The following is a 26,907-nucleotide window of genomic DNA, read 5'->3' as shown; positions in this document are numbered from 1 at the left end:
AAGTGGTAAACGTCTGAGACCTGCATCACTTCGGGCTTTCCTCCCACATTACGCTGACACGCGGTGATATAACTGGAATACTGTAAAAAAGCGGAGTTAAACTCAACTCACTCACACACTCTTTAGTGCTAGTCCACTGAGATACCATGCCACAATTTAACATAGATACCCCCAAAAGACACAGTATCCCGACTCAGAGCTGACCAATTCTTGTTTCATCCACATAATGGCGAGTGCCAGATAGGGTACTGCTAAGTACCATATTTTGGTATGATGCGGTGGGTGATAAAACCATCGTCCTCTGCTGTTTGAGCAGATGCTCTACAGGCTAGACCACGGAGGAACACAACTTTCAACAACAAATTGTTTTTGCTTTGAGAAATGGATCATCTGTGCCCACAGACACACATGAAAGTTGTTTGTTTGTTGTTTAACCCCGCTCTCAGCAATATTCCAGATATATGACAGCAGTGTGTAAATAAACAAGTCTGGACCAGACATTCCAGTGATTGACCTCATGACTATCTTATGCAATTGGGATAAGATGACATGGATCAACCAAGTCAGCGCGCCCGACCACGCGATCCCGTTAGTTGCCTTTTACTCGCCTTTTACGTCAAGCATGGCTTGCTGAGGACCTATTCTAACCAAGATCTTGACGGGTACCATAAACTGAAAATAATTATGTGAAATCACAAAGCTGATTTTAAAGTTATTAACATCCCCAAAAACGTTTACTTATTCATTCCAAAGCTACTTTAGTCTGAAGCAGTCCTGACAGACATCTGGTGAGCTGTACTAACACAAGATCTCAATGCCAAACAAAAACAATGGTTTTACAGAATTTACATGTAAATTTATTTTCACATGAATGTTGAATTACATAGGACATATGAACATTGATAAGGACTCAACCATCAGGAAGAGGGGTGTCTTTCTCCTGAATATCCAGATGTGGTCAATTTGTTCAGTCCTCGAATTCAGCAGGTGGTCAACAACTGTCTCTCCGTGGTGTGGAGGCATGTATCGGCGTTACCTTGGTTACATACACACAAACCATGATGCCCTTGCCATCAAGGGGAACAGAATAATGAAATGAAACCACTTGACATATTACTCAAAAGAAGTTAAGGACCACTCGATTCTTTCATATTACTGTAGTTAATCCGTGATGGCATGACAGTTTGTAGTATATATATATTGTCTCATATGAGTAACGGTTACTCTTAATGATCTAACTTATAACAGATTAACTATAGTGAATGAGTGACTTTGGTTTTACGCCGCTTTTAGCAATATTCCAGCAATATCACGGCAGGGGACACCAGAAATGGGCTTCACACATTGTACCATTGTTGGGATTCGAACCCGGGTCTTCGGCGTGACGAGCGAACGCTTTAACCAAAAGGCTACCCGACAGCCCCAGATTAATATGGGGCTGTATAGTAATATAGTAATATGACAGAAGTGGTCTTCACGTCTTTTGAGTGGTATATATTCATTAATACACTTTTCATAAATACAGATGTCAAAGATTAAATCAATGCTTCCCCTTAATCTTCATGCTTTTCTAAAGTGATGTTAAAATCAGAACAATCATTTGAATGAAATTGTGATATATGAAAGTTATGAGTATCACCAATTTAAACTTGTCTGTACATTAACAGTTGGCTATTCATATCCTAACAACACATGACCAATCATATTTGGAATATGTCTAGGTATTTAACTGAATAGAAACACGATGATTCAGGTTTTGGGAAAGTCCATGTGTGCTGCTATCATGGCACCGTCAGTCAGGTTCAACTGTTTCTGTAGAACCACTCAGGCACTCTAGTGTCAACAATTTGTTAATTTAGTCCTAAAATGTTGCTTCTTAAGATTCAGGATTTACTTTCACACCTCTTCGTATCTGACCCCATCCGATCAACCTGAAACCGAGAACACAGCTGTTGAACGAAAAAACATTAAGTGGTTTTAGGAAGCTTTCTATGACTAGGGTTTCTGAAGCAAACCCAGTTGACATAAAGTCAACCTCAAACTGTAAATATGTTTTGTTATTTGTTTAAGGTTGGTTGGTTGGTTGGTTTGTTGTTTAACACCGCACTCAGCAATACTCCAGCTATATGACGGCGGTCTGTAAATAATAAATGATTATTATCATGAGCATCGATCCACGCAATTGGGATCGATGACATGCATCAACCAAGTCAGCGAGTCTGACCACCCGATCCCGTTAGTCGCCTTTAACGACAAGCATGGGTTGCTGAAGACCAATTCTACCCCGGAATCTTCATGGGTCTATTTGTTTAAGGACTCAATTAGCAATATTCCAGCTATTTGACAGAGGCCTGTAAATAATCAGACAATCCAGTGACTTGTTTACAAGCAGCAATCCATGCTGTCAGACAACACTGTTTGTTGTTTAACGCCACACTCAGCAATATTCCAACTATATGATAAATAATTCAGTCTGGACCCGACAATCCAGTGATTGACATCATGAGCATCGATCCACGCAATTGGGATAGGATGATGAAGTGCATCAACCAAGTCAGGGAGCATGACAACCAAATTCCATTAGTCGCCTCTTATGACAAGCATAGCCACCTTTTACGGCAAGAAGGGGTTGCAAATCCTGACCAACCCATCTATTTAAACTGCATGACAAACAGGTTGCTGGGAACAAATTCTAATCCTGAGTCCCGACAGGAGGCAACCTGTGAACAGTTAGGTCACAGTAAACCAGTGGTTGATTTTATGAGCAGCAACCCACACCATTTGGGTATGTTGACACACACTCGACCAGGTCACCAAGTCTGACCACCCGATCCAGTTAGTAACCCCTTACAACCAGCAAATTCTGACCTGGAAATCCAACAGGGGTGCTTGCTGGTGAACCCCAACCCACCTATGCATCCCCACAACCACCATAGAACATATCCATGTATATGCAACTGGTCTACGTACCTCCAGTGTTTCTCAACTCTCCTACTCAGGGCAATTTTCTCTCCAATCTCAGTACACACAGGATTTGTGAGGCCGATCTTTGCCAAATCAGCCTTCACAGCCAACACACGACCTCCTGTTGACAGCGAGCCGATGTTCACCATCAAAATCTCATTCTTAGCCAGCCTCTGGACCTGTACAAATGATCAATGTAGTTATGTTAACTTCAAACAACTATCACATGCATTTGAATATGTTCCCCCATGTACGAATCCCCAAATTTGAATTAACCATTTTCCAATTCATGTGGTACTCATAAACACTGTATTCGACGTAATAAGCACCCAGGGCACTCTCAGAATTAGAAATAGGGGTCTCTTATTAGAATATAATTTTGGTGAGATAAAAAACAAAGTTGAAAGATCGTAAATTTGGTGGTTTATGTTGACAGCCTGAAATGATACAAAAGAAAAGTCTGTGTGTATTATACACGACAGATATATTTTCCAGAATTTGAATGCCCATAATTAAGGGTGCATATAACACGTGTGTGTACATTGATCACTCGGAAGGGGTGCTAATTGGGATGGTTCACTTGCCAATATATTAGCAAATATCGCCGTGGGCACTTATTACGTCGAATATGGTATTGTTCAGGTCTGTAGAAGGAAAACAGAGGAAGGGACTTCAAATATACTTCACTGCATTAAACACAACGTTAACATTCAATGTTAGAAGACATCTGAAATTAGAATTCAGTTGCAGGAATCTTTATCTTACGACAAGGATAGTCGCCTTTTACGGCAAGCATGGGTTTCCGAGACCTATTTTTCCCCAAATCTTCACAGGCAGATAAAACAGTTCCTATGATTGATTGGTGCATCACTACTGACCTTGGCTCCTTTCTTGTCTCCCTCGGTCTTGACCCCGAGAAGTCGTCGGAGGAGGAAGAAGGAGATCTCCAACTCTGTGTAGATGTCCGGCAGAGCGTCCACCGCTCCAAGCACCTGTCCAACCATACGGTCAGCTCGACACAAAGTGGGGTCAATCTTGGTACCAACACCTGCACAGGTGAAAATTTATTTGGATATTGATTGTAAACCATCCAAAGTGATTAGTCGTAGTAGTACCTTGGGTAAGATACTGGACAGCAATAAAGAACAAGATCTGTTTTGACATTAAACTATAAAACCCTAAAGTCTGAAACTAGTGTTGGTCATTGGTGTTATTTTCTTATGAAATTTGTGCGAAGATTAGTGTGATATATTGTGAATACCATTTTGATGCATACATGTTCATACAGTGCATGGGTAATTGTTCATACAGTGCATGGGTAATTGTTCACCAGGGCAAGGGAAATTGTTCACCAGGGCAAGGGTAATTGTTCACCAGGGCAAGGGTAATTGTTAACCATACAAAGGGTAATCATGGTAATTGTTCACCATGCAAAGGGTAACTGTTCACCAGTGCTAGGGTAATTGTTCACCAGTGCTAGGGTAATTGTTCACCAGCACAATGGTAATTGTTCACCAATGCCTAGGCCAATTGACGTGAATTACATTACAACAAGAATTCCACAGGCAATAACGATGTCAACCTATTGAAGATAATCAACAATTCTCCTAATTTTTAAGAACAAAACCTTTTTTTTTTAAATTTCAAGTACTTTTCAGGGCCCAAAAGAATTTCAACTAGTTTTTCAAGGCATGCATCAACACTGAAGAATATCCTATTCAGTCAACAATGTAGCAAATAGCACAAGATCAGTTTCCCAGTCCCAGGTTTTGTGTTCTCACCGATAAGCCCCCCAGGAACAGCATACTGCAAGTCATTCTGTTCAGCAAACAGAGAGACAATTCTGGACAGGATTGGCCGACAGGTCAGCTTGCCCTCCTGGTCACGTGACACAATGCCCGGCCGTACCTCGATCTCCTGACCAACCTGTGGACACAGACGTGACAAGTAATTAGCATGCTTATGGTGCTGTCCGACAAGATCGGACTGTGCCGTAACTCTAGAAACAATCTGGAGCAGATCTGGGACTCGAACCCAGCATGGTAGGTTTCTGGCATGCCTATAAAAGGAACCATAAAGATAATACAAGTCAATGTTTTCTTACCTTGAGAACACCTCGCAGGATACTTCCGCCGGCGACGCCCCCCTTGAGGTCATCAACCTCACATCCTGGCTTGTTCACATCAAAGGATCTGATAACTGGAAGGTAGAAAAGTTCAGTTTAACCTGGAATTGACAATATAACACGGTTGGTGACTGAACCAAATCTTAATCCTAAAGTATGTGAGTACAACTGACATTATCAAGCAGTTATGGTTGACTAAATTATTTTCAACACCTTCTAATGACATGAATTAGTTACAGTTCTTTTCAGCAGACAGACCCATCCATGAAGATCCTTGGTAGAATAGATCTTCAGGAACCCATGCTTGCCATAAAAAGCAACTATACTTCGTGTGGTCAGACTCACTGACTTGGTTGACGCATGTCATCTTATCCCAATTCTGTTGATCGATGCTCATGACGTCAATCATTGGATTGACTCGATTATTTACAGACACCGTCACATAGCTGGAATATTGCTGAGTGCGACGTTAAACAACAAACAATGGACAAAACTTTTCAAAATCAAACATGTCCAAATTACAATGCCATAACAAAAGAGCAACACAATTACACATTTCCTGAATTGATGTATGATGCATTGTTTGCTTGGATTCTAATAAACATTAAGCAAGCCTGAAAAAGTGACCCACTTAGCTGCATGTCATAAAAATCATAAGTTGCTGGGGACCTATTTTAACCTGGTATTCCACTAGGGTTGTATGATATGTGGTATTTGATCTACTTACAAATTTTCAAGAAATATTGAGCGGCTTATGAGTGATATTCTGAAACAATGACGAATGGCCGGAAATTGTTTCTATATCCCCAACAAAACTTTATTTGGGCGATGGATAAAACATTAAACATGTTAACCATTCTCCACAGCATATTAAATATTTTGTGAATACTTCTACCAGTTGCCATGGAAACTGACCTATCAGCCTTGGTTCTGATGTGAAGTCCCTGACTGGCACAGGGATGCTTTTGACAACATATTCACACACAACGTCGATATTGTACTTGAGCTGCGCCGAGACCGGGATGACAGGTGCCCCCTCAGCCACTGTGCCTGAAACACAAACATCCATGTAATGTACAAGTCTTAACAATGGGAGAGAATGTCTAATGCCACAGTCAGAATTATCATTGATTATTCAAGCAAAAATCAAGTGTGAAACAGGCAAACTAGTGACTAAAAGTATTATCAACAATCCATATCATCGTGGTATGATGACACACAATCAGAAAAGTCACTGAGCTCAACCTCCCAATTCTCATATCAGTCTTAAAGGTTCCTGGCTGGCCCAAGGGACACTTTGCAGTTTTGGAGTGACTTATATGCCTCTTTATGATATGACGACTATGAACACAATGCTATGCACCCTCTGAACTGCAAAAAAATCATTTAAAAAAAGAATAATATATATTAAAAAAAAAAATTAAAAAAAAAAAAAAAAAAAAGAATAAAAAAAAAAGATCATATGCCCGAGACGACTCGGCAACCGTTCTGACTTTGTCAGTGAGCTAAAAAGCGAGAGTGCACAGTTAAGTTTCACAATGGCAATAGATAGGGTAGTATGGAGCAGGCAGCATTACATACTAAAAACCCTACACAGGTACTAACACAGCTATAAACCTCAAAGCATAGTTCCAATTCAAAATCTTAGTCAGGGTGCAACAATGTTCACAATTAACTTTCAACATGTTCAACCAGATATGTTTCAGTCTGGAATCTTTAGACTGGAGTACAGCAGTGTTTTCACCTTTCACAAAAGCTAGGATCTGTTCATACTGCTCCTTGGCCTGTGTTTCTTTGACCAAGTCGATCTTGTTCTGGAGGATGAGGATGTGTTTCAGCTTCATGATCTCCACAGCTGCCAGATGCTCAGAGGTCTGGGGTTGAGGACAGGACTCGTTCCCAGCTGAAATGTTGACCCACATCAAACAGTAGCTCAACACACTGGTCAGAAGGTCATTATATATGCTCCAAATTTCCTATTGTATTGAAGGGACTAACGTGACCCTAATTTCATGAGTTAGCAGCTAGTCCCGCTTGAACAAGACAAAAATGTTGACTATGTTTACATTTTCTATCAGTTTTATTTAGTTCCAATTTGTAGCAACATAGAAGCATTGTGAACTGGTTCGGAGTAAGTATTCTATTACGCCGCTTTTAGCAATATTCCATCAATATCACGACGGGGGACACCAGAAATGGGCTTCACACTTTGTACCCATGTCAGGAATTGAACCAGGGTCTTTGGCGTGACATCCTGGCATCCCCATTGGGCACTTTTATGTTTTGTTCGTGTTTCAAGGAGGTTTAATGTTGCTGTGTTCAATACTGTAGCGACCTGATGTGAGCCCTTGTACTAGTCTGGACTAATGCCAGTTTTAGACAGCTATCTCACGAAGATGCCACGGATACAATAAATACTCCACTCAGACCCATTAAACTGACTCCTCCAACCAGTCCTTGTTTCATATCCTTAACGCCGAGCACCAGGCAGGGTAACAACAAGTGCCATTGTTTCACGTCTTTTTGGTATGACGTCGCCGGTGATCAAACCATTGACCTTTCATTCTCTATCTACTAGACTATGAAGGCTATCAAATACTCAGTAACCATGGTTACAGTATCTTCATAATGCGAAGAGGGCTCACCTATGAGAAGAAGTGCAGCATCCATAACAGCTGCTCCGTTCAACATGGTTGCCATAAGAATGTCGTGGCCTGGGCAATCAACAAAGGAAACATGCCTGCAAACAAATCACAACAGATAGCGATTATCTTACACAGCGTAACTGTCTTACACAATGCAATTATCCTATACAACGTAATTATCGTACACCACGCAATTATTTTACATCATGCAATCATCTCACAAAGAGTTTGTTTGTTATTTAACTCCGCACTCAGCAATATTCCAGCTGTATGACTGCGGTCTGTAAATAATCAGTTCTGGATCAGACAATCCAGTGATTGACATCATGAGCATTGATCCATGCAATTGGGCTACAATGACAAGGAACCAAGACAGCGAGTCTGACCATCCAATCCACTAAGTGACATCTTACCCCCAGGATAGGTTAAAGAGGACCCAGTCTGACCCAGTATCCCAACAGGGTTGACCTTAAAACATTAAATAATAACATGACACCAGATCTTTTACCAGGATAAATAAAACAAAGATAACCATGAAAGTATTGTTCACAAATCCTGCATGTTTTTTTCAGAGACACTTTATCAATTTTCGTGGCCTCACCTCAGTAGTCTGAATTTGCCGCTGCATCCGATTCTGTCACAGGGAAAGACATCTTGGGTAGCGCTACCGCATGACCTGTAACAGCCCGGTCTTGGACAAGACTCGTTATCACATTTGTAAATCTGGAACAAAGAAATTATGCAAGTTATTTTCTCACAACTTTAACAATGTCATTATGTTTTGGCATACCTGTATCAGCTTGATTTGAAGGATCAATACACCAGTGAGTGAGTATGGTTTTACGCCGCTTTTAGCAATATTCCATCAATATCACGGTGGTGAACACCAGAAATGGGCTTCACACATTGTACCCATGTCGGGAATCGAACCCGGGTCTTTCGGCGTGACGAGCGAATGCCTTAACCACTAGGCTACCCGACCACCCTCATAATACAACAGCTGCCTCTATATGATCTAAGATGATCATGGGGATCCATAAAAACCGGTGATTGATAGCATGAGCATCAATCTATGTGGTAAGGGTACAACAATGACAACAAGTGCAAAAGTGAACCTGGCTCACTAATACCCCCGATCCGCCTAGTGTCGATTAGTAGTTACAAATTAAATAGCTATGATAGGGTTAGGGTTGGAAAATTAATAAAAAAAATGGAAAATTAATAAAAACAATATTTTTCTGTTGACTGCACCCCTTCATATGACACAGATTTTATGTACTAAGTTTGAGATGAATCCACTGAATAGTTTAAGAGAAATCGCGTGGACAAAGTTTTTGGACGGACAGACGGACGGACGGGACCTTGGTATAACTATATACCCCCGACATTTTGTCGGGGGTATAATTAACCAGGTGACACGATCACCCATTACATCAACTTCACAGCAAATCTTTAGTGTCAAGGAATCCCAATTGGGGTTGGTTTTTGGTATGACATGGCCAGGAATGGAACCACTGATCTTCTGCTCTCTGGGCAGACGCTGCTCTATCTACTAGACATTGATAGCATGATTTGTTTGTTTGTTGTTTAACGCCGCATTCAGGAATATTCCAGCTATATGACGGCGGTCTGTAAATAATCGAGTCTGGACCAGACAATTCAGTGATTGACATCATGAACATGGATCCACGCAATTGGGATATGATGACATGCATCAACCATGTCAGAAAGTCTGACCACCCAATCCCGTTAGTCGCCTCTTACGACAAGTATAGTTGCCTCTTACGGCAAGCATGATTTGCGGAGACATATTCTCTGCCTGGATCTTCATGGGTCTTGATATCAAGAGAAACATTAAATCCTACATGAAACAAACACATGTGTTTAGTATTTACCTTTGCATTGGCATAACCCAGTTTGATTGTGATGTTTCTCTCCAATTCATTCTTAAATCTGACAGTCTGAAACACAAATAGCATGAATGTAACCATGACAACACAAATAGACAAAGAAAATAGTTCACAGTTCTTAGCACATACCTCAAGTCATAACCATGGTAACATAGGTAAACAAAATTAAAACCCAATACACAATATCCTTTTGGTGGTGGGGGTGGAGGGAGTTACAGGATAATCGACAACTTGATAATATCTGGGGTGTGGAAATATCAAAATTGTGAAGCAAGCAAAACAGTAAAAATTCACTTGCCCCGAGATAACATCTACTTGTCCGGTTTATTGAATCACAAAATCGGTCTCTTACTGACTGCATTTTTAGTTTAGGTGTTGGAGAGGATTGTACTCACAGAATTTTATATATGTTTTGGGGGTGGGTGGGGTGTGTCATTTTCTAAATTTAAGGGTCACATTTTTTTAGCACCCTATTTTCTTGTGTTGAGTGGACACTTTCCCCCTAAAATATACATCTCCGTAGAGGGGGGTGAGAGTGAGTTTTCATTGTCCAGTTTTCCCAAAGCAAAGACATTACTGTTAGCATGTAACACCAGAAATAGCAAGTGGCCACAAGAAGCTTCATTACCTGTACTCCAGATATGGCTTTCACCACTGTTGACTTTCCATGAGCCACATGGCCAATGGTGCCTGAAACACAGAAATAACTGTCAGTGCCGTGAGTCTACTAGTCTCTTGTTATTGTTTTCCATGGATTGTATTAGATTACTGTAGGATGGGTTTTCTGTTGTTTAACGCCGCACTCAGCAATATTCCAGCTATATGATGGCGGTCTGTAAATAATCGAGTCTGGACTAGACAATCCAGTGATTGATATCATGAGCATCGATCCACGCAATTGGGATCGATGTCATGCATCAACCAAGTCAGCGAGCCTGACCACCCGATCCCGTTAGTCGTGTTTTACGACAAGCATGAATTTACAAATCAGTTACAAAAGTGTTGAGGTTTCTTAATTCTCTGTATGAGTAAGTCAAGCATTCAAAGCATCACATCCAGCGTTAGAAATTGGCACTAGTCCTGTAGTCCTTGCCAAACTGCCCAATAGTTAAGGTATCATAAGGACCAGTAGAAATTTGCCCTTTTTAAGGGTTTTGCTATATGTTATCATCATAAGGACTAGTGGATGAAAACTGTTTGTTTCTAACGCTGACATCTAATTCTTCTCGAAAACAAACATCACTGAACATTGAAACACATGATGACTGATAAAATTCTATAACTTTTGACATCTTACCTATGTTAATAGTGGCTTGTCTACTGATGACATCTGGTGTCAGAGGTGTCAACCTTTTTACCTCCTGCAAAAAAATAACATGGCATATCATCAGTGATACGTGACTTTATTCTTTACACAACAGCTTCACCGTACTTATACAATAACATACTCCATTATGAAAACGTTTCAATACTTGGTTCAAGCATTCTGACTTGTGATTATTATTCATGTTAGTCCTTTTAGTAAACCATTAACATTTACAGTATTTTATTCAAATTGGAATAAATGAGTAAGTCAGTAAGGTATGGTATTAAAAAAATACAATGAAAACAATGCATTATTACACACACAAAAAAAACCCGACCAAATTAAGAACAGCTGCTTACATTCAAGTTACTCCTAAAATAAGCATGTCAACAGCTTCATTTCCATACGCCGGTATACAACAGTCTGATAAACAATTTTATTGATGTATTTGGACATGTCTTGGTTTTATCTAATGTCTAATGAGTGTTTAGCTCACATCGCCTCTTTACTCACAAGAGTTGTAAGATCTTGACGGGACAAGTGAGGCTGTCGGTTCACCGACTTCTCTTCTTCTTCGCCTGCCATGCTTTCTGATGCAAGTCTCTCATATACCACAATCCTCCCGGAACTTCCTGAATACAAGATACTATATTCAGTAAACTAATGAAGTAGATAAAAAATTCATAATGTAGATATACTTTAAATGATAATAAAATACTAAAACAAATTGATGATATTGAAATAAATAAGTATAAATAAGTATATTATGGTTTAGTTCAAGTATAGACAAAAGACAAAAGTCAGACACACATGATTTAGAACAAAGATGTTATTAGCCTTTATACAAATAGTACATAATCCAACCAATCGGAAATTAAGGCGATGATTTACTCCGGAGCAGCTTTTGACCTAGATTATGCACGCACACCTGATAGAAAGCGGCTCACATGAAAGAACCATTTCCTGATTGAGTAATGAATTAACGGTTAAATAACCGTTATATCTCTCCTGCGACAATGTTGTCATGAATTTGACAACGATGTCATCTCGTTTCAAGCCGTACATGATGCAATAACGCTGTCACGTTGTATATGTGGTGCCGTGAAGGATGATTCATGTTTATTTCAAGACAAAATATTGATCAAAAACCACATGTTGCACTGTGATCCAAATTTGTCTTATCACAACAATGTTACAGTCAACATGGATAGCTCTTGTGCTTGGGTTCTGGTCATCGTTGTACCTCTTGGATGCATTTCTTAAGGTATATATGTTTTCGGTATCATAATGACCACACAATACTAGGCGAGCCGCTGCAACCGTTATCTACCAGCTGCATAGTCAAGCATTATTTAGTTGTAATTAACGATTTCCAAGTGCCTTTGTTAATGAATGCCATAGTCATCTTTTCAAAACCACTATTCTATCAGACGGATTCAAGATATTAATTTTAATTAATTTAGTCTAAAGGACTTGATGTCTCTATGTGGAAATATTTGTGATTGGTTTAGGCCTCATATAATATATTTAATGACATTGTTCCACAGGAACTCGATATTGCTCTTTGTAAAAATATACGCCCCCTATACTACATAAAAGTCACAGGAACTCGATATTGCTCTTTGTAAAAATATACGCCCCCTTAGACTAACATCTAGTCTCTGAAATGAACATATCGTACATAAAAAAACAGTTGTTCAGTTATCTTCATAAAAATATAATAAATAGGAGCCCAGTGACTCTCTTCATTTTCAGATACTGATACTGCAGTGATCTAGACTTGCCAAACATTATAGACTTGCATGGGCTGTATTTGATATGTATTTGTATCAGGGTCTGTAAGACAGACTAATGCCCCCTATACTACATAAAAGTATTTTATGTAGTATAGAGGGCGTATATTTTTACAAAGAGCAATATCGAGTTCCTGTGCATTGTTATTAAGCATTTACAAATGGTAAACTAAACAATTTGTATTATGACCATCATTAATTCAACTGATGAAAGTAAGTTTTCTAGAATTGTTCATGTTGTATACAGTCTCCAGTTTGATAGCTGGTTGTAATACTGGATGAGTGTTGTCAGTTTTACCTTTCAAACTTTCTCCTGTAGTCATGTCAGATACGACTTCTGCTTTTGAATTTTCTCCCTGCGTAGACTGTTCCATGATGAATATCTCTTCAAATATGTCTTAAATTCTTTTCCTGTAACAAAATTCATTACTTTACTGGAATAAGGGTTTGAGTGTACTCTTTCCTGACATCAGTAAATGAATGATGACCAAGTTCTGTTTTTCTTTTTATAGCGAACCTGATGCAATATAACTGATGCAATGAAATGAAATTGGGTTTCTACTGCTATTGGTACAATTAGTTCCAGTAATAAGTCATTTAGTATGCCAAGCTTGTATAATGCCCCCTGGGTAGTCTAGCAGGGGTTTATCTGCCCGATATTAAGCTCCAAGTCTGCAGCAGCTGTCATTAAAAATTTCCAAAATCAGCTTTAAGAGTGAGTATGGTTTTATGCCGCTTTTAGCAGTATTCCAGCAATATCACAGCGTGGGACACCAGAAATGGGCTCCACAAATTGTACCCAAGTCGGGAATCGAACCCGGGTCCATTGCATGACGAGCAACCGCCTCAACCACTAGGCTAACCGACCGCCCCTAATATGATTATATATAAGGAAGTTGAGCTGTATTTTGCAAACATATTTGAATGTAAAAAAATGTAAGTACGTTTTTGGGAGCCATGTGTTACCGCGCGCTATAACCAAGTCAGTGGTTTATTGATGGGCACAGTAGGGAGGAAACACTGTACTTGGGGTTTGCGTTCCGTATCGTGGCATATCGATTAATGGGCCCACGTTTATCCGATATCGTATCGTGGGTCAAGCATCGCAATGAATCGGAATATCGGTGTAACGTTTCACCCATATTTTGCTTAAAGTGAAAGTTTTGTTCCTTAAATTAAAGTAATAAGATATTTTATAATGTGCAATTCCTCAGAATAGTGACAATGACATTTTTGTTTCAGACAAAGAAGTCCACTAGCCGATCATATCGTCAAGCGTTGGACAGCAGTGGTCTGACATTATCTATTTGTCAACTGAGATGGTATACAAACTCCTTGAACCGCCTGTTCCTCCGCGTGGGGCAGTGGAATCCGCCTCTGCTGCGTCTGTGGTTCACCGTGGGCGTGTTCTTCAGTCTAGTGGCAATGCTCATCTCCATCTTCGTCTTGACGTTGCTTGTCCTCAACACCCTCCGCAGACAGCCCGTGGAGCACCAGGTCCTCACGCCAGTGGTAGGTGCTGTGATGCTGTGTAGGATCCCGGGTTAGAATAGGTCCCCAGCAATCTATGCTGGTCGTTATAGGCAATTAAATGGATCGGGTGGTCATTCTCCGTGACTTGGTTGATTGCGTCTCATGGTACCAAGAAGGCGGGGACCCTGAAGATCCAGGGTAAATAGGTCTTCAGCAACCCACACTTGCCATAAAAGGCGACTATGCTTGTCCTAAGAGGCGACTAACGGGATCGGGTGGTCAGTGTCGCTGTCTTGGTTGATGCATGTCATCATATCCCAATTGCGTGGATCGATGCTCATGATGTCAATCACTGGATTGTCTGGTCCAGACTCAATTATTTACAGACCGCTGTCATATAGCTGAAATATTGCTGAGTGCAGCATTAAACAACAACCAACCAACAGGACATTAAAACTTAACTGATTCATCTATATCGCCATATACCAAGACATCTTCAACTGTGACAGATTTCATTAACGATACACATTGTCTGTGACATGCTGCTTGTGATATGCATTGGAGGGATATGTATTGATGTAAACAGGTTGCCACTTGTGCGTCTAGCAAGACAGTATTTTTTTGTATATAATGCACATTTCTTTCACAAAAATATTGATGTCTGGAGAGGGGTGCATATGCATGCAGAAAAATGAATTTTAATGTTTTTTTCACTCCTAACCCAATGATGGTTTGGTTTGTTTGTTTGTTTGTTTGTTTGTTTAACACACTCAGCAATATTCCAGCTAAATGACAGCGGTCTGTAAATAATTGAGTCTGGACCAATGACATCATGAGCATCGATCCACGAAATTTGGATACGATGACATGCATCAACCATGTAAATGAGCCTGACCACCCGATCCCGTTTGTCGACTTATAAGACAAGCATAGTCACCTTTTACAGCAAGCATGCGTTGCTGAAGACCTATTCTACCCCGGATCTTCACGGGAGTAACCTAATGATGTGGAAGGTGACACCTTTTTTTTATGCCGTCATCACCCTTGTATGTTGTTGGTTCGTGTTTTTTTAAATCTGATACATGGTTATCATGGTCAAAGGGAGATAACTCTAAAACATATAACTTTGTGAAATTGGGTGCAGATAGGCCTTTCTGTGGTCCAGGTTCACCCTAATTCCTTTCTACTACCATGACTACCACCACTACTGCAACTGCTACCACAACTACAGCTACTTCAACAGGATCGGTTGTCAGGCTCGATGACTTTGTTAATGCATGCCATTCTATCCCTATTGCATAGATCGATGCTCATGATGTTAATCACTAAATTGTCTGGTCCAAAGTTGATTATTTTCAGACAGCCCTGATATCGCTGAGTGGGTTGTTATATGACAAATTTTTATTATGTGTTAGTCAAAAGCTATAAGATTAATATTAGGAATATGATGAAGTATGTTTGTAAAGGTTGCAGTGACAGGAAGTCATTCATACCCAGTTCACTACTTCAGATGCCAGGTGTGAATCTGCCGACCAGTCAGATCTGGTATTATCTGCTCACACTGCTGGTGTGTGGCATCCTGCATGAGTTCGGACATGCTGTCGCCGCAGTCAGGTACGTCTATTTTCCTTCAACCCATCAGGTACACCTAGTCTCCTTCACGCTGTCAGAACCGCCTCCGTGGTCTAGTGGTAGAGCGTCCGCCCGGAGAGCGGAAGGTCCGGGGTGCGATCCCCGGCCGCGTCATACCAAAAGACGTTGAAAGATGGTACTTGTTGTTACCCTGTCTGGCGCTCGGCATTAAGGGGCTAAAACAAGGACTGGTCGGCTCGGAGTCAGTATACTGTGTCTGAGTGGGGTATTCATGTTAAACTGTGGCATGGTATCTCAGTGAGCTAGCTAATCGGCATCAGTCCGGACTAGTACGAGCAGCCACACGCACACACGTACATGCACGCTGCTATATAAGTGAAATAATCTTGGACGCGACGTTAAACCCCATTTCACCTCACGCTGTCTGTGTTGGATATAAATCATTGTTGATATCTCTGCTTGTCACCCTTGCTGTCCAACACAGGTTTGACCAGTGAATACATATGAAGGATTGTCCTTTACACATTACAGAGAACAAGTGAGAGTAAATGGGTTCGGCGTCTTCCTGTTTCTGATGTACCCAGGCGCGTATGTTGACCTCTCCACAGAACACCTCCAGGTTATCTCCCCTTTACGACAGCTGCGTGTCTACTGTGCCGGCGTCTGGCACAACTTCATCATCGTCATCGTAGCTCTGTTTGTGCTGATGCTCATGCCCCACACACTGATGCCATTCTACACCCTCGGCAAGGCGGTGGCCGTCACTAGTGTCATTCCGGTGGGTAGAACTGTAGCAGGGCGTGGAGTCATCCTACAGATGACATCCTTACCTTGTCAGCTTCCACAGCTCAAATCACTAGCATTTACTTCAAACATGGAGGCACCCAGTAACGACAATCTGATCGCATCAAATCTCTTGAACATGTTGAATAAAAACATAAAAAAGATTTAGAAAACATCTGTTGATGCCCAGTTGACGGTACACATGCTTTGCAGATCCTGCAATTGACCTAACTCTGCATGGCATGTGCCAAGTTGTTTATGAACCAGATGTTGATTCGTTACGTGATCTTGATTTAAATCTACATTAACCAAAATAGAACTCCAAATAAACTCCCAAAATAAAATCCAGCCTTGTTCGGGTAACCAGACTTGTTGTCAATTTACTCCCTTGACTCTGGAAGATGATGATAGGCATGAAGGCTGCATTTTGCACTAAACTGAGCTTTGTGATGGCCATTTTGAAATTTTCAAAAGATAAAGATTACTTTATTGTAGCTGATAATATAAAGAACATGGGACATGAAAATGACATTGTTAGGCTAAAAAAGAAATAATGGTCTTGGTTCTCAGGCACATAAAGTTCACCATATGTTTTGTTTTTATTTCCATTTAAAAACAACAACAAAACAATCCTTAAATATTCCAAGTCCAACGGTAGTCAAATATTGCATTCCAGTGATTTACTCATCAAGGAATACATTTATGTAAGGGGTCCCTTTCAGAGGTTGATTGTATTTTGTTACACAACTGTCCATTTGGTTAAATACTAGTTTGAACAACTAAGAAAAAATCAAAGACACCGCCCACCTGAACTTTATTTTCAAAAGCCATTGCCTGAGAACCAATTGGTACAGTATGATACAAATTTAACTGTTTGGAAATTTTGATCTTAACTGGTTGATCATCTGCAGTGTTCGAAATACCTGCCTGCCCGACCGTCCGGGCTGCCAGATTTTCAAATCCCCCTGCCCGATGGTCGGGTTATATTTCATATGTAAAAATATTCTAAATATTTCCCGATGATAAGCATTATTTACATGATGTATTCTAGGATATTAAATACAAATCTGACCTAAAAAGTGTTTGCAATTTCTTTTCTTGCATTACTTCATGTTCAATGAATTCGATTTAAAGTTTTAATTAAATTATCCTGAGAAACATATGATTATAGTGGGCAGGCAGGTTTTGGTCAGGGCTGGCAAGTATTGCAGCTAGCCAGTCCTGTGGTCTGGCTGAAAAATTTGGGAGTTTCAAACCCTGTCATCTGGTACTTTACAGACTGCTGTCATGTAGCTGGAATATTGCTGAATGCGGCATTATACAACAAACAAACATTTGGAACTGTACATTTTCAAGATACAGAAATTGGATATGCTGATGTGAATGCTTCACTCACTTGTCCTGAGAATTTAGAAACTTCAATAATGATTGGCTGATTGGAAAGTTTACCAACATGACCTCTAAAGGAAGGGTCATCATATCTTCGTCGAGTGAGTTGGAGTAAAAGATACTTTTTCTGAAAATGCATCATGTGATATGTTCCAGAATTCAGCAGTATCTGGACCCCGAGGTCTCCTGCCGGGCGAGCCAGTCACACGCATCAGTGACTGCATGGTGACTGACCTTGACACTTGGCATGACTGTATCGTGGCCAGCATGAAGCAACAGTCTCTCGGACACTGCATGCCTGTGCAGCTTATTCGGGATCTGGATACTTCACCTAAAAGTAGGTGTCTTTTAATATGTTCATAAATACTATGGTACTTGTACCCCTTGGATCTCTAACAAAAGCAGGCGGTCGGGTAGCCTAGTGGTTAAAGCGTTCGCTCGTCATGCCGAAGACCCGGGTTCGATTCCCGACATGGGTACAATGTGTGAAGCCTGTTTCTGGTTCCCCCGCCGTGATATTGCTGGAATATTGCTAAAAGCAGCGTAAAACCATACTCACTCACTCACTTACTCTAACAAAGGCCATGATTTTTTTAATGTTTCTCTTTAAAAGCTTATATTTTTGTTTCCTCTTTTTTTCTTACTCATTATCAACCATAGCGGCATAGTGAAGGCAAGGAAAGATAACTCAACCTTAACAATTCAGATAAATTGACTTTTAAGAGTTAGTATTGAAACCAGATTTTTACCGCACAATACAATAAAGTATTGAAACTACTAATTTCTCAGAGTTTGCATGAAATCTATTACTCTTATTTCTGTTATGTTAGTATAGTCAAAACTTTTATGGTTGTTTTACTGCGATCTAACATTTAAATCCCCATCTATCATCATCATAATAGGTTTCTGATCATGTGCAATGACATGCCATCAATATAGTTCTAGGAAAAGTGAAGTGTGCCACAAACTCCCGTAAAAATTATAAACCCCTGTTACTGATGAAGTAAGACAAGTTCTATGGATGAACAACTTCTTTATTACAATTAGTGCGACATTTCGGTGTAGATCCTATCAACCCCTATGAAGCAAGTGATGCTGAGATTGCCACGTCTCCATGTAGACGACGTATAACTTCTTTAAGTGGCATTTAGAAGTTGGTGTGATGAAGTAAGACATGTTCTATGGATGAACAACTTCTTTATTACAATTAGTGCAACGTTTCGGTGTAGATCCTAACACCTTTATCAAGCAACCCCTGTTACTGATGATTATTATAACTTACCTGGTTATGATGAACGTTGCAGATTACAGCCACACACCTGACTCGCTTGACTGCTGCAACGAGACAAGCAGTACACATCTATGTTTTTTATATCACACCAAGTCCAGGGCTGACACAGTGAGTACACTTTTGTAGAAGTGTAACGATATGATGGGGTGGCGATACGATACATATCTCTACACCATGGGTGCGATACAATTTGTATCCCTATATAGTTCTTTTATTTCATAAGGTGATAGTCTTTCTTTTTGCAGGTTAATCACAACCCTGAATCATAGGTGTTAAAATTTCAGACATCAAAATGGGTTATTTTAGGGCAGAAACATATAGCTAGAGGCCACTGTGAATGTTATGTTTTATTTATAGCCAAACGGGAAATACAAGGGAATTATGGTAAGCTGGTTGTAGATCGGTTTCTGTTATTATTCATGAGTTTTTACTCAAATTTTACTTGTAAGACTAAAACAATAAATAGTCTTGGTTCTCAGACATTGCCCTCATCATCATAAAGTTCACCGCACGTTACGTTTTTTTTCCCATTTTAATCACCAAAGACCCCTGACATGTTCATGCATGTCATTGTATCCTAATTGCATGGATTCATGCTTATGATATCAATCATGGGATTGTCTGGTACAGCCTCGATTATTTATTGATGGAACCATTCAGCAACCCGTTCTTACCGTAAAAGGCGACTATGCTTGTCATAAGAGACGACTAACTGGATCGGGTGGTCAGGCTCACTGACTTGGTTGATGCATGTCATCGTATTCCAATTACTTGGATTGATGCTCATGATGTCAATCACTGGATTGTCAATTATTTACAGACCAATTACTGAGTGCGGCGATAAACAAGAAACAAACAAACAAACAAACTCAATAATACATTTTTTTCAACATGTGTTCAAGGCAAGAAGTTCTGGAAGAGATCGCTTCTGGTCATTCCAGAATTTTAAAATAAATGTCACAATAGCCCATGTTGAATCAGTGTTGAATTAAACTTCTTATGTTCCAGTTGATTGAAGCTGAAGTGGTAGTGTATATTGTGGGCATTCCATTCATTGAGGGTATATTAGGCAATAAATGCTTTTAGTATGTGGATAAGGTATAAGCTCACCTGAACTGTGGATATTATTTGTTGGACAGAATGGTGTTTCTTTGTTGATTGACATTGGGACCGGCCATTTATTGTGAGGTGGGGTGGGTCGGAGGGAACCAGAGGAGGTCACCGAAAAATATGACAGTCTCTAGGGTGGATCGCAAAAAATTATGAACATATTTGGGAAGGGTCATTTTACGTTTTTTAAATAAAATTGCTTTTGCATTATGTCTTTTCAGGGAGGGTCATTGAAAAATGTACAGTGACATGGGGAGGGTCGTCTGAAACAGACGAGCATCGAGGGAGTGTCATTATTATCAGTACTTTGGTGCATCAAAAATGTCTGACCCACCCACCATAATGACCGGTCCCTTACATTCAGCAATATTTCAGCTATATAATGGCAGCAATTTATCCTTTTTTTCAAATTCATTTCGTCAACAAAAAGCATAGGTTACCATGGTTACTGGGGACAAATTCTATCGTGGAATCCCCATGGGGCTTCAGTTGCTCCAGTTGCCTTCGTCATCTAAGAACCCATGAAAATCTGGGTTAGAATACGTCTTCAGCAACCGTAAAAGGCAACTATGCTTGTCGTAAGAGGTGACTAACAGGTTTGGGTGGTCAGGCTCGCTGACTTGGTTGATGTATATCATCGTATCCCAATTGCGTGGATTGATGCTCATGATGTCAATCACTGGACTGCCTGGTCCAGACTTGATTATTCACAGTCTGCCATCATATGGCTGGAATATTGCAAACAATGCACATGATGAGAGTAGTGGCATTTAACATGTTTTTTGAAGTGCTAGTCTTTCTGAATAAGGCAGGTCAGGTACAAAGCAGTCTTTAACGGAATACTATTTTAACTCTTGTAACCATGATAACATAGCTTTGGCTTAAAGGCTAGTAGGGCATTTGAGAGATTGGTTTGTACAAGTCCAGGTGAGCTTTGTCTTTGGGGCCTCAATTTGTTCTTCTCTACTGTGTAATCCAACCATTTACAGGACATACAGAGAATATTATCCGGGTGTGTTTCTGTATCGCTTATGGTGCGCACAATATAGGGCTGGGACAGGTAACTCGGGTACCTGGGTCGGGTGGGTACTGAGTAGGACCCGGGTACCCACAGGACTACCCAGACCCGTGGTTAGTCCCGTGATATATTGTTTAATGACAAAAATTATCTAGAACCCTATGGTTACACGACAAGTCACTATTGTTCGCATTTCTTTCTGATTATGCACCCATTCCTTCTGACTTTTCATATGGTTGAATAAAGACATAACTTAAGTCAACTTCAGTGTATGCATGACCAGATCGTTTAATACATGTATCTAAATACATTTTGCAAGTGCTGTGGTAAAACAAAATTCCCAATCGGACATTTTGTATCTCTTGAGACCTACAGTATGGGTAGGGTCGGGTAATTGGGGGGGGGAGGGGTTACCTGGGTAGTAAATTTGGACTTGTCCCAGCCCTAGCGCAATACATAGTTTTTATTCTTAATGTATGATTTTTGCAGTACAGGGACACAAAAGGATAATAATCTCTTCATGTGATGATGTCACCCTTTAGATAATTTAAGTTTCAGTCATGTTCTTTAAAGCAAGTAGCTTTAGAAATGGCATGGCTATTCACTACCTGCTGAACTGCCCCATTTATTATACCCCCTACAAAATGTTGGGGGTATATACTTATACCAAGGTTCCGTCCGTCCGTCCGAAAACTTTGTCCACGCCTTTTCTCTTAAAATATTCAGTGGATTCATCTCAAACTTAGTACATATAATCTGTGTCATATGGAGGGGTGCAGTCAAAAGAAAAAAAATAGTTTTTATTAATTTTCCATTTTTTTAATGAATTTTTCAAACCCTAACGTCCGTCCGAAAGCTTTGTCTGGCGATTTCTCTTAAACTATTCAGTGGATTCATCTCAAACTTAGTACATATAATCTGTGTCATATGAAGGGGTGCAGTCAAAAGAAAAAATTGTTTTTATTAATTTTCCATTTTGTTATGAATTTTTCAAACCCTAACCCTATCCTCGCTATTTAATTTGAAACTACTGACACACTAGGCGGGTCGGGGGTATTAGTGAGCCACGCTCACTTTTTTTTTCTTGTTATAATGATTATGCAGTGCCCAATAATTTGCAGCCATGTTTGTATACAAAAGCACTCCCACATGGGGATAGTGCATCGATATATAGGGAGCTTAAGGCCAATTGACCTGTGAAGATCTGCGTAGAGAATAGGTCTTCAGCAACCCATGCTTGCCATAAGAGGTGACTTTGTTTGTCGTAAGAGGCGACCAACGGAATTGGGTGGTCAGTCTTGCTGACATGTTGATGCATGTCATTGTATCCCAATTGCATGGATTGATGCTTATGATATCAATCTTGGGATTGTCTGGTACAGACTCGATTATTTACAGACTGACGCCATATTGCTGGGATATGCTAAGTGCGGCGTTAAACAACAAACAAACTACTTTCAGTAAACTATACATTAATGGCATGCCGACTTGCTCAAGAATCTTTGCAAAATGATACGAAAACAGTTTAACACACTGGTACATTAATATCTTTTTATCAGCCTTTTCAGGTTATATACAAATGTTCCAAGTTTTTTTAAAGGGATTTTTGCACAGATAAGACTATCCAGTATATGTGTGATAAGATATAGCTTATTGTAGTTTAATTGGTTACATTTTCATTTTTTTTTCATCATAGTATTCAGGATCTAAAACCCTTGCAGACATGTTCCATGATGCTAGGGCAGTTGGGTAGCCTAGTGGTTAAAGTGTTTGCTTGTGACACTGAAGGCCAAGGTTTGATTCCCCACATGGGTACACTGTGAGAAGCCCGTTTCTGGTGTGGCCCACCTCGATATTGCTGGAATATTGGCATAAAGCCATATTCTCTCACTTTCACTCGAGGATTGTGTTTTAGCTCACCTGAGCAGAAAGTTTTGTGGCCCTATTTTGTCATGCGCTGTCATTTTTAACTCAGATAAAGGAAGGTCGGTGGTTCAATCCCCCGCCATGTCAAACCCAAAGACTTTAAAAGAAGGTGCTTGTTGTTACACTACCTGATGCTCAGCATTAGGGGGCTAAAACATTGGTTGGCTCGGAGTCAGTCATCTTCCTGAGGCAAGAGAGTTAACTGACTTTAAAAGTCCAGTTTCTACCCTTGCCGAACTAGGCTGGAATTCCTGGGCTCGATCGTAGCACCACCAGTGGTCATTACAAGTTATGACCCTTCTAAACCTCTCCTTTGGACCAATCAGATTCCACCTCTCCTATCACATGCATTTGCTTCAAACAAAACGGCAACGCCAAGTCAAGATGGATCTGCAATTTCGTTGCACGATTTTGATTGGACTATGCACAGACTTGTTAGCCTAGCCAAATTGGAATCCATAATACCAGCCTAAATCGGCAAGGGTGGAAACTGGACTTTTATAGTCAGTTTACTCTCTTGCTTCGGGAAGATGGGAGTCAGTATGCTGTGTCTGAGTGGGATATCCATGTTAAACTGCGGCATGGTATCTCAGTTGGCTAGCACTAGTCCGTACTAGTACACACACGCGCACATGCATGTACGACGCTATGAGTGAGAGACACCCAACCCCACTTCACCTCTTTGTTAACCTTTACATTTTTGTAATCTCTACAATCAATGATCCAAATTATTATGCTTCAGAAAATTCCTCACAGTATTAAGATCCGATTTTAAAAACATGACATTTGTTATCGTCAATACTTCACCAGTATGACAGTCCAGTATCCCTCCCTGGTGATGAGGAACGTAGTGTATACAAACCTGTGTCGTATTGACGTTGGTTATGCATGAAAACTGTGCGTTCTAGCTTCACGTGTTGCATGTACTGTTCCAGAAGTATGCCTGCCTCCCGGCTCGGACAACGACTGACCGACCCATCTGTCGACTGCAGAGCGACTGCTACACGCCCAAAGTGGAGATGGCCTGTGTATATCCCGCTGTCGACAATGAAACAAAACTTTTACGGATATATCATGGTCGGAGACCACCATTATTGTTTCTAGGGCATCCTGTAGATTTATTTTATTCAGGTGAGTTACATGGAAAGGGAATTTTAAGAGATGGAAACTATAATTTATGCAAATTCTATTCGAATTCTGTCTTTACACACAATGCCTTGACAGCTGTTAAATGAAGTGTGTTGATGTCATGCTTTCATGGACAGGTGCTCATGCTATAAACCACTGGCTCGCCAGGTTTGTGAAAAGCTGGGTTACTGTTGACTTTGGTGACCGCCTCTGTGGTCTAGTGGTAGAGCGTCCACCCGGAGAGCGGAAGGTCCGGGGTTCGATCCCCGGCCGCGTCATACCAAAAGACGTTAAAAGATGGTGCTTGTTGTTACCCTGTCTGGTGCTCGGCATTAAGGGGCTAAAACAAGGACTGGTCGGCTCGGAGTCAGTGGTGTATTCATGTTAAACTGCGGCATGGTATCTCAGTGAACTAGCACTATAAATCGGCATCAGTCCGGGCTAGAACAAGCAGCCCTGCACGTACATATGAATGCATGTTGCTATATAAGTGCAGTGATCATGGATACGACGTTAAATCCAATTTTCTTTTCGACCCGTAAAGATCTGGGGTAGAATAGGTCTTCAGCAACCCATGCTTGTCGTAAAAAGTGACAATGCTTGTCGCAAGAGGCGACTAACGAGATCGGGTGGTCAGGCTCACTGACTTGGATGATGCATGTCATCGTATCCCAATTGCATGGATTGATGTTCATGATGTCAATCTCTGTATTGTCTGGTCCAGATGTGATTATTTACAGATCACCGTCATATACCTGAAATATTACTAAGTGCTCATTAAACAACAACCAACCAACAGGACATTAAAACTTAACTGATACATCTATATCGCCATATACGAAGACATCTTCAACTGTGACAGATTTCATTAACGATACACATTGTCTGTGACATACTGCTTGTGATATGCATTTGAGGGATATGCGGCATTAAACAACAAACAAACAACACAAACGTGAACATTGTTATATTGTTTTTTATTAAGAACATTTTCTTTTCTTTTCAGTATCTGTGAGCAATTACGTTCCAAACAGTTCCATCATACCACTAAATCTTCCATATGTCATAGAAACGTTTTGCAAGTATCCTTTTACACCTAAATATGTCATAAATAATATAGATTTGAACTGTATTGATCTTAGTCATGACATTAGCATGTTCAGTTCACGGTATGTATTATTATTATGATGATGAATAGCCCATGGAAATTCCAGGTAAGAACAGGTCCCAAGCGACCTATGACCAAATGGTCAGACTTGGTGACCAGGGCCCTGTTCGTCAAAGCGATCTAAGCGCTAAGATGATCGGAACTCCCATACCTTAACATAGGCTTACGACAATCATAGCACTAAGATCGCTTTGTGGAATGGGCCACTGGTTGATTGCGTGTCTTCATGCCATGGCGGTGTGGATTGTTGCTCACAGTATTGATCACTGGATTGTCTGGCCCAGACTCAGTTATTTACAGTCCACCGTATAAAGCTGGAATATTGCCGAGTGCATCATTAAACAACAAACAAATGATGATAATCTGTGTGATATTTCAAGGATTTAGACAGGGTTTCTCGGGATCAATAGGCCCAGATATGCACTGCCCTGTGTTGCCTCCCATTAAAATGGGGAAACTGTGAAGATCCAGGTTAGAAAAGGTCTCCAACAACCCATGCTTGCCGTAAAAGGTGACTATGCTTGTCGTAATAAGCGACTAACGGGATCGGGTGGTCAGGCTCGCTGACTTGGTTGATGCATGTCATCGTATCCCATTCCTGTAGATCAAAGCTTGTGATGTCAATCACTGGATTGTCTGGTCCAGACTCGATTATTTACAGACCGCTGTTATATAGCTGGGATATTGCTGAGTGCGGTGTTAACAAACAAACAAACAAACAAACACTCACGCGAGATGATTATTCATTTCCAGGGTATCAGTGCTCTTCACAACAGCATCCTTGTGATAAATATCCTTAACTTGTGTCAGATATTTGATGTCTCTATCAGGGGCGCTGGTGATCCTGAACGTGGTGCCCTGCTACGCTCTGGACGGACAGTGGATATGTAAGGCGTTCATAGAACTCAGCCTTCGGTCGACCATCCCCGACAGCGATATACGGAGTTTAATATACAGCCTGTGTATACTGTATGGAACACTGCTGCTGCTGCTCAATGTTGTCGTGGCGATGTGGACGCTGTTCTTGTAGCATCAGTGCGGGATACAGTGACGTGTCCCTAGTGCCTTGAACGCTGCCTTGGATACACCTCCATCTCATCTCAACATCACCTGAACACCATCTCCACACCACATTGTAATCAACATTGCATCATCTTAACATCAGCTCAACATCACCTCTACACTGGGGGCACGGGTGGCCCAGTCGTCTAAGGCGCCGCGATTCGCTGTGCAGAGTTGCGTCCCTTGGGCACGCCAGAAACCTATGATTGTGGGTTCGAATTCC

At 40.7% G+C, this 26,907-nt stretch overlaps 2 protein-coding genes across 3 annotated transcripts; one reads left to right on the top strand and one right to left on the bottom strand.

Moving 5' to 3' along the window:
- Positions 1-834: 834 nt before the first annotated feature.
- Positions 835-13,132, bottom strand: LOC124139019 (eukaryotic translation initiation factor 2 subunit 3, Y-linked). The gene is made up of 14 exons (XM_046505982.2): positions 13,042-13,132; positions 11,464-11,582; positions 10,942-11,005; positions 10,273-10,334; positions 9,630-9,695; positions 8,336-8,457; positions 7,735-7,829; positions 6,834-6,992; positions 6,005-6,139; positions 5,069-5,163; positions 4,746-4,890; positions 3,843-4,012; positions 2,971-3,143; positions 835-1,931 (listed from the first exon to the last, which is right to left on the bottom strand). Exons 1-14 carry the CDS (start codon positions 13,115-13,117, stop codon positions 1,877-1,879), a joined length of 1,536 nt encoding a protein of 511 aa, XP_046361938.2. The 5' UTR covers positions 13,118-13,132; the 3' UTR covers positions 835-1,876.
- LOC124139020 (membrane-bound transcription factor site-2 protease-like) lies at positions 11,856-26,907 on the top strand. Of its 2 annotated transcripts, XM_046505984.2 has the most exons (10): positions 11,856-12,214; positions 13,986-14,255; positions 15,727-15,830; positions 16,341-16,587; positions 18,138-18,318; positions 19,286-19,380; positions 20,281-20,298; positions 24,262-24,457; positions 25,461-25,536; positions 26,433-26,907. In XM_046505984.2, the coding sequence occupies exons 1-10, from the start codon at positions 12,140-12,142 to the stop codon at positions 26,650-26,652; spliced, it is 1,482 nt and encodes a 493-aa protein (XP_046361940.2). In that variant the 5' UTR covers positions 11,856-12,139; the 3' UTR covers positions 26,653-26,907. The 2 variants fall into 2 exon arrangements, with proteins under 2 accessions (XP_046361940.2, XP_046361941.2); XM_046505985.2 differs by lacking the exon at positions 20,281-20,298.

The sequence above is a fragment of the Haliotis rufescens genome, unplaced genomic scaffold (genome assembly GCF_023055435.1).
Source record: "Haliotis rufescens isolate VD_foot unplaced genomic scaffold, xgHalRufe1.0.p SCAF_49, whole genome shotgun sequence".
In the NCBI taxonomy this organism is placed as follows: domain Eukaryota; kingdom Metazoa; phylum Mollusca; class Gastropoda; order Lepetellida; family Haliotidae; genus Haliotis; species Haliotis rufescens.
Note: the sequence above shows the minus strand (reverse complement) of the source record. Positions and strands in the feature narration are given on the sequence as shown.